The sequence below is a fragment of the Rhopalosiphum padi genome, chromosome 1 (genome assembly GCF_020882245.1).
Source record: "Rhopalosiphum padi isolate XX-2018 chromosome 1, ASM2088224v1, whole genome shotgun sequence".
NCBI classification, from domain to species: Eukaryota; Metazoa; Arthropoda; class Insecta; order Hemiptera; family Aphididae; genus Rhopalosiphum; species Rhopalosiphum padi.
This window is the reverse complement of record NC_083597.1, coordinates 22,400,011-22,409,594: the sequence shown is the minus strand read 5'-3', so window position 1 is coordinate 22,409,594 and position 9,584 is coordinate 22,400,011. Positions and strand designations below refer to the sequence as shown.

Below are 9,584 nucleotides of genomic sequence, written 5' to 3'. Positions count from 1 at the left end.
TAACTCCTGTTGGAGGCCCATACACCCATAGTATATGTATATATTATTAGCAATTATCATACTTAGGTTTAAACTAATATTAAAAACTGCCAATTCAATCAAACGCTCTTGGTAAACTGTCGATTACACATTTTTTTTATCATATCAATGATGAAAATGTTCGTTCAATACTCTAGCTGTGATGACTGGTATATTGGCTAATATTATCAATGTTTTGATTATTGGAAAAAATTCATCGAAATGTTTCAGTTTCAATCACTATGATTGGATTAAACGTTTTATATTTATTTTTTCAGACAATATTCCATATTTTATGTTCATTTTTTAACCAGACCTATCTTTACTAAATATTATTTACCATCACTGCTTTAAATCATTTGCTTCGTCATATTTATCAAAAGTTGTTGGTATAAAACAAAGGTATAACTTCAATGAACTTGTATTTTATTCTATAGTATTAGTTGTGTCGATAGTAGATCGTTCTGTTTGACAACAGTATAAAAAAGATTTTTTTCGCCAATTATAGCTGGCATATTAGAAGCATTATAATTTACTTTTCAAACTCAGCTAAAGAATTGTCTTTAATATTTTTGGTAACTCAATTAATTTTAATTATGTGAAAATTCTTTGAGCAACTCTAACTTTTAATTTTTTATATTAAGCTAAACATTTTTTTATTTAAAATAAAATACAACTTCTAAATATTATATTAAAAATACAAGTATCTACGAAATGCTTAAGGCACTTAGCCTTCTCCACTTGTACTCGTCCCTGTTATAGGTACTATTTTACCAACTTCTGTACCTATAATATAGAAACTGTAATAGGTATTATCAAAATAAATCTTCATATAATATAAAATATACTACTACAGTTTGATTTAAAAATGTAATACATTCAGCTACATGATATATCGATATTCTTAAGCCAACCAAGTTATATGACCGTTTTTGTGAAACTGAAATGCATTATGAAAATAATAGAATACATATATATAATTTTAATATACTGCATATATTATATAGTAAACATATTATGTAAATAATAATATAAATAAAAAAATTATACTATAATTAAAGTACAAAATGTAATCGTATTTGCATTATATAACAAGCAATTACATCTCTAAATTTGTAGAAAGATGCATAAAATATGGCAGAATACCACATGTAGGTACGCATACAGAAAATTATACAATAATATATACTTAAAATAATCATTGGCGTGATTTAACGGACGACAGAGAAAGAAAGATTGAGAGACAGAAATAGTCCCTGCGTGATTAAACGACAAACGTTATGTTACATATTAACGTGAGATTATACTTTTTTTTTCTTAATGGTCACTCATAAAAATGAAACATGTACAAATAATATATATGTTGTAAGAGTGTAGATCGAAGTGGTGGGCTAAAATGGTGAGCGACGTGGTATATCGCACTATCCAGGTAATTTTCGACAATAGCGTAACGAAGGAGGTATATTTGAGAGGCGACTAAGCAGTTTTTTTTTCAAGTGAGTGTCATCATGTCGTGTATTGTCGAATGCGATTTGTTGCAAACTGCAGCTGATACTTAAAGATATAATGTTTATAAATTTAAAGTGGCGATATTGGATAAAAAAAATATGATCGCCTCTGACAATGTTTGAGTTCACTACGCTATTGCCTAGGTATTGGGACTTTACATAATCGCTGGTAATAGAATTTACTATAATTAATTATTATTGCTTGTCGTCAGTGTAGTCGTAAGAACTAGCAACTTGTTGCTGTTGCTGATGGTGTTGACCGTATTCTGGTTCTGCGGCCACTTGTTGCACATACTTGTATGACGGCACTGCTATGTACTTGTACTGAATAGCCGGCTGTTCATATTCTTGCTGCTGAAATTGCTGCTGTAACTGTTGCTGCTGTTCCTGTTCTTGCTTGAAAGAATTCTGTTCGTATTTGAGCGCATACTTCAACGAGTTGGTAGGCTCTTCCGCGGCTTCTGGTTCGGTGGTCACCGCCGGCGGTTGTACGTACTTGTACGTGGGCGACGCGGCCAGGTATTTGTAGCCCGATGTGGACGGCTCTTCGAATTTACCGGCTTGTTGTAGAGCGACGGCCGATGGCAGTGATATATACTTATACGCCACTTGTGGTTGCGTCAGATACTCCTGCTGTGTAAAAATCAAAATCCACACTTTAATAACATATATTTATGGTCGTATGCTGTTTAAACTATTATTTTATGGTATGTATTTTTTAAATTTAGATTTTATTGGAAAATTAAAAAAATAATTATAAAGTTACGTATCTAATTTTGTTATGCCATTTTAGCATATTATAAATTATATTTAAATAGGAATAAATTACATATATCATAGAATGTTATTACTATGCAACTAATTTAAATAATTAAAAATATTATTCATTTTAAAAATATGCTAAATAATATTTTAGATTCTGAGCGGAGCGATGAATGATTTTACAATGAAGTGTTTTTTTTTTGTGTATGTTAAAGTTTTATAAATTATTCAAATGTTTCATTGATTTGTCTTTAAAAAATGTGTATAACTTTATCTTTCCTCACCATTCCACAAAAGTTTGTTTAATTAATAGAAATAGCGATTAGTGTACATTTTTATTTTATTTTTTTTTTAATAACGATTGCTATTATAATACAACTACGTGATTATTGTACCATAAACTGTACGCTCTGATGGATTCGCAAAAATCAGAATTCGTCATAAAACATTATTCAGTTTATTATTTCTTTTTATTATACACAATTTAAGATAACATAATGTAGATTTAAATAAAATCATAGGAATTCACAGTAGTTACCAATACAAATTTAAGTCACACGATAACAGGGAATTTTAAATTATTTTAACTATGATTCAATAATTGGAACAATAAAATTATTTTTTATAGTGATTAATGGAGAGCATATAAATCTTTAAACAAAAATGGATTTATTTTTATTTTTATTATCATTAATTTAATATCTTGACTTAGTGAAAACAATATAATACATTCGTATTAGGTATAGAATATAGATGATAGTAATTTATATAATAATAAAAATGGTAAATTTTAAATTATAATATAATAATTAATAACAGTTATCTTATAGAAATAGAGATGAACACTTATGTCTTCTTTAAAGTTCTGAGTAATAAGTGTATTGATTTTAAAACGATGAAAAAATATTTGAAAAAATACTTTAACCTTAAAGTAAGAATTATTACTACTTTCTTGTAGCTCTTTGTAGAAGAAAATTGAAAAATACCAATTATTTCACAAAATATTGGGAAAATAAAAATAAAAAATGTAAGAAAAATAAGAATATTTACGTGAAATCAGTTTTTGATAAAATAATTTTATTTTTAGTGTCATTCAAAAATAAAATACCGTTTTCATCAAATAGTCTATAACTAGACTTGGTATAATTTACAAAATAATTCAACTCCTTTGTACATTTTATATAGATAGGTACTTGAAATTTAGGACGTTTTTTTTAAATTTTTGTACAATTTTTGTATGATACAATTGTGATTTGTAAGTCGAGTAAGTACCTTGAAAATGTAATGCAAGGTTTCTCATAATTTTGACATGTCAATTTTACATAATAGAAAAGTATATATTTTGAATTACGTATGATTTAATGTGCTGTTTTTTATTAAAATAAATTGTGTTATGGTTAAATAGTCGATGAGTTTCAAAAGTTAATAACTTTTATAAAGAACCTGAAGCTCTAAATCGAAAGTTAACATTCAGTCAATGAAATTGTGTATAACTGTATTAATTTATATTATTTATATACTATGTACTGTATTACTGTTATTAATGTGTAGATCGAGAAACAGTTTTATTGATATATTTTGTACGTAATCGTCCGCGTAACCGGTTCATACGAAACCATAGCATAAATTATAAAATCTAGAGAGGTGTGTAATGGGAAGTCATTAGCAAAATAAATAATTGCTCGCTGACAACAATAAAATTGAATTGAACTGTGAGCTGCACAACAACAATATACACATATAACGTCCATCACTGTCATAATATTAAGTCAATACGGTACCTATATTATATAGTTATCCTACCGTATTTGACACCATAAAAAGGTTTTTTCAAATTATAACAGTCAACTAGTCAACTTTTATATTTATTTTAAATCCAAAAACATCATTCAAGTTAATATTGTTTAATAATGACAGAAGTGCAGAACCAGTGTAGTACAATCAATGGGAAAGTTTTATCTATAAATAAAAACATTTTTAAAATAAAACATCTTCTTATCTTATGTTTTGAAACAAGGAATAGTTTTATTTTTAAGTCAAAATTATCTTATAAATTAAAATAAAAAAAAATAACACGAACCACGTGGATGAACTATGATCATCAAATAAATAATTTAAGAAAATCAGAAAACAAACGAGCATACTAAAAGAGACATATAAAGTGGAAAATCCTACCTAAAACCCTAAATATCTATAGGTACTTGAAGAACTCGTGTACGCGTATTATACATTGTGATTCACCAAGTATACTCGCCCCTTTTTTCTTCAATAATGCAATCATTAAAATTCTGATGTTTGAAGCTTTTAAATAAAATTCACTACGTTAAAGTTTTCAGAAAAAATTACCACTTAATTATTTTTATAGTAAAAAAGGTTATCTAAAGGGTAAAGAATTCTTTTGAAAAAAAGAAGTTCGTATCACCAAGGACACTCCTTGAGTAGTACGAAAAATTTCAACATTTTAATATAAGGTTTTTAATTATATCTAAAAATTCTAATAATCGTAATTTGAATAAATATATTATTAGAAGACAAAAATAGGGTGAGCATTCGTGTATATCGATTTCATATAGGGGCGACGCTAAATAATATTATACAAGAGGACTTTAACGCCCACGGGAATATTATTTGAACCCATTTCCTCATTTTCTACCGTTCTACCTACTCGCTCATTGAATATACCTACAGCGTATTAGCACCACGAATAATATTTAGGTCTATATATGTACGGTTTGATCGTATTTATTATTAGGTAAACATTATATTAATACATAATAGTTGGTGCTCCATATAGGTGTAATATAAACGATCGATTACCGAACCTTCAAGGCTAATATATATATATATATTATATAGGGATAACCTCACGGGCGTTTGTCGAACTTGGAAAGTGAACGAGTTGAAAAAAAAAAACAATCGTAATGCGGTGGCGGGTTTTAACGACTTGGCGACTCCTCGCGCCGCCAAACTTATGCAACTCGCAGGAGAAAGGCGTCCGTTTCGTGCGCTAGAACATACACGACGCTACGTACATCGTACGGTATACATATGTGTGTATGTGTGTGTGTTTGTTTGTATGGGCAATGGGTGTAATATTATATAGATATCTGTGTGCGGCGGATACACGCGCGTATATGTATACATATTATACTTCCTACTTCGTATATATATACACACACACACGCCGACGGCGTTCCGCGGCCGTATACAGAGAGGACATAATTATATCGTATATATATATATATATTATAATATATTTTATACGCATTACAAAACCATCGCATTTATGATATTATGCATACATATATATAACGATATTTTATTATGCCACATTATGCGCCGAGAATTTCAATATTTTTATACTACCGCCTATTGTCTAATAAATAAATTATTCGTACCTACTCGTGCGGCTCAAATATCGTACGCTAAGACCTGTAGGTACATAATATTTATAATACGCACAATACGATCATATTATAATAATCCCAAAACCGATTTGTTTAGTGTCGACAAACGGGTTAGGTTACGTAACAGCGTATACGCCTCTGCTCATCATCTCATCGTCGAAATAATATCGCGTTTTCGGATATCTTATTTTTATCGGCAGACACACGGTAGGTATGATGTCGTTAACACCGTTATATGGGTACTCACTTTGTACGGCGTCGCGTACTTTGTGGGCGCTGCCTGCGGATGTTGCACTTTGACGTGCGTCGTCGATATGGTGGCGTACGACGTGGCTGGCGGTGGTCCGTGATGGTGTTCGTGGTGGTGCCCGTCGTAGTGGTCGTCTTCTTCTTGGTAGACGGGAGAGGCGGCTGACGATCGCGCGTACACGAGGGCGTATATGCCCAAAAATACCTGTGGACCAAAAAACGCATTTTAATGTTATAGTAATATTATAAACTATTAGCCGACTTATACAACGACTACCGCACGTGGTAACGCAGCAACACGTCGGGGGGCAATCATTAGTCGGGTCGATTGGATAACGACTAGCGGATCGAGTTTTGGCGGATAGGTGGTATGTTAAATGTTCATAGATATATCATATAGTAATATGTAATATTTATACGTGAAATGCAGTATTTGGTAGTAATAAAAAATTATTGCTGCAACGAAATTATACTTTTCGGGTGACGAAACAGTGTTATAATTATGTAGGTATATTAAGTAGATACCTATATACCCACTTAATGTAGACTTAACGGTAATAACTTAATTAGAGGTTGTTTGAAAGTGATCTACTAAGCATTGGTAAAACGTTATTAATTGTGACAAATTCCAAAGTATTGCGTCCAAGCACGTATTTTATGATTAGCCTCACTGCGAAAAGTTGTTGTCCATACATATTATATATTCATCGACCAAATTTAACCTCAATCGATTAGTTAGCCAAAATCGACTCAATCCTATGCAAGATCGGGACGCTGTCAATTTTCTAATTATTATTGACAATTTTTGATTTTTCCTAAATATACTTTATCCCAGTTGCAGCGTTTTTAACTCGTTTGTCGGTGATGATGTTGAATGACTGAATCTTTTAAATTATCGATGTGTGAATAGAAACGGCATTATATAGGTATATCTACTCATCTATACGCAGTTTAGTAGTTACTGATAACACATTATTACGAAAATAATCCCTTAATATATTCCTACTTTATGTTAACGTATAGTTATCGTAATATACTTGTGAAAAAGTAAATAAACATTTTGTGGTGATACTGAATAATCGAGTGAGGTAATCGAGTAAATATTATATTAAATTACACTAGGTATCTGTATTTCCCTACTTTGCCTGGATTAAAATTAATCTATCTCTCTATCATTTTTTATTTTATTTCAGTTGAAATGTGTAATACAAACAATGCACTTACAATGAATAATTTTATAAATTACCACTTCTTAATTCTATAGACATATTTTTTATGTAAACACAAAAAACTGAAGACAGATTAAATGAATGTTTAAAAGTCGACATAAATCCGATATCGTTAAGATTGGTGTTTATACTTAAGTGTTTACATGAAAAATATGTGTAGAATTTAAAAAGTGAGTAATGATTTCAAATCATAAAAGTAATCATTGTGATTGAGTTCATAAGTATTTGATTTTAAGATTGTTTTTTTTTTTTTTTAAATATATTTATAAACAATTTTATATGCTATATATTTCTTTTTATAATAGTAGTAATATAATGTATAACCAATGACTCCATTTAAATAAACAAAAAAAAAATTGATTTTCGTAAGTTAAGACTAAATTTATGTGCGAGACACTCTATAGCGACTTATATGAGTTGAAATAATAAACCATAACTATCATTTGACTTTTGAGTTTCAAAGAATTGATTAATATAACTTTTATTGAAAACAGTCTAGTCGTTCAGAAGTAACACGATTTTAACTGGCGCCAGAAAAGTTATAGATACACAATATATAAAATACACAAATGATATTTCAGTCGTTATTCGCTGCGTTTATAGCAATGGTATTAAATCAGTTCACATCCAACATAGTTGCGATCGAAGATTGCTTTTCTGCCACTTATATTAATAATAAATAATAATTACTACCCGTAAATCACACAAGACCCCCTGATCCATCGATATGATCGTGTCCACGGGATTAAAAAAAATAATAAATAAATAAATTTATATTACGCGCAGTCTTATCATTTGGTCGAACTGTACTCACCAAGTGTCTTGTGCCGACCATGGTTATGGTCGTGGAGGTGTCTTTATAAATATATATATATCTGTCTCCGGTAGTCTGCGATCGCCGTCACAGTCTTCTGAAGCAGTGCGTATACCACGATGTCGGTGGAGACAAGAAACGACGCGATCCGTGCGGGTTTGGTGCAGTGTGTTAGCGATACGGTCGGGTTATAAGTGCGCCGGTGAGAGGTGAAGTTTTGACGCCGGAACAGAGTCGGCCTGAGGTTTTTATATGGACCACGACAGTCGGCGCTTCCCCCGGTTTGCCGTTGCCGCATTAACAGCCTCCGTGGTTACGTCACGACGGTGCGATAACTTCGGGATGCACGACCGCCAACGGTATAGGCACTCACGACTCCACCGCCGCCGGACCCGGCAGCGATACGTTTCCTTCTACACGAATAATGGTGCATATAATCGTGAACTTGAGGACCGGACGTCGCCATCCGCTGATCGTTTCACCTGACCGGCTGGTGACCTAGAACTGCTCTGTTACGCAATATCGAGTCTTAGAGAGCCCATCGGTTTTCGTCATCGTCGTTATTATCAACGTCGTCATCGATTTTTACTCGACCTGCCGCCGTACACATACACACGTACACAATAGAAGTTACGAGATTATTATAATAACTTTACAAAACGAGATTACTGTTTGGATGGTAATTTACTAATATCTACGCATAATATTATGTTATGATGTTATCTTTCTCGGCGGTTATTATTTTATTATAATAATTATATGGTGTTCGTTATCCAACTATATTGTATTATACTGCGTATGGCATTTCCCGCGATGCACTTCAGAGTTCAGATGGACCATGGATGCGTTAAACATTGTAAAAGGAAGTTATGTTATATACCAGGAATTATAATTTTCTCGGTCAAATTCAATATTTTTTGATACATTTTGGGGATCTGTTTAAACTAAATACTATTTCATTGCACGTCCATCGTCATAATTGAACTCGCGTAATTGTATTATAATACTTTGGACTATCAGTGAATACATCTTATAATACAGACTATATTTAGATCGGTTGAGCTGCTATCCAATTGGTACAATAACTCCGTATTTCTATTCCATTACCGACACCTAAATCGAGTTAAATGCACTTATCATGTGTCACCTAGATATCAATGAATCGACCATAATACTTGAAATTATGTTATAGGTATAGTATAGTTCAATACTTGTGTACCAAACATCGTATCAGTGGTATCATATTGCAAGTTACGAAATTATTTTAAATTTTCCTAACCTATTCAATATCCATAATATATAAGTAATATTGTTTAAATACGAAATATATAATTTCAAATAAAGGTCGTAGAGCCATTTATAAAATTGTCTTTTTAGTATTTTCAGATTCTACAATACACTTGTTGTGAATAATAATATAGACGATATTAACGTCTTGTGCTCATTCTATATTGATGCTTCACGAACCTTAGTGCATTATCCCAGGAAATCGACTGACCAATAAATAAAAATCGCAGATAACCCATTTTCCATGAGTATCTGTGGTAATCAATATATATAGTTAAGTTGTAGATTAATGGTTTAGTCCATTATTAAC

The 9,584-nt window shown here is 31.3% G+C and overlaps 1 protein-coding gene across 2 annotated transcripts; it reads right to left on the bottom strand.

Moving 5' to 3' along the window:
* Positions 1-995: 995 nt before the first annotated feature.
* LOC132932478 (vacuolar protein-sorting-associated protein 36-like) lies at positions 996-8,247 on the bottom strand. Of its 2 annotated transcripts, none has more exons than XM_060998868.1 (3): positions 7,988-8,247; positions 5,943-6,149; positions 996-2,156 (listed from the first exon to the last, which is right to left on the bottom strand). In XM_060998868.1, exons 1-3 carry the CDS (start codon positions 8,006-8,008, stop codon positions 1,722-1,724), a joined length of 663 nt encoding a protein of 220 aa, XP_060854851.1. In that variant the 5' UTR covers positions 8,009-8,247; the 3' UTR covers positions 996-1,721. The 2 variants fall into 2 exon arrangements, with proteins under 2 accessions (XP_060854851.1, XP_060854850.1); XM_060998867.1 differs by having other exon boundaries at positions 996-2,159; positions 7,988-8,228.
* Positions 8,248-9,584: the final 1,337 nt, after the last annotated feature.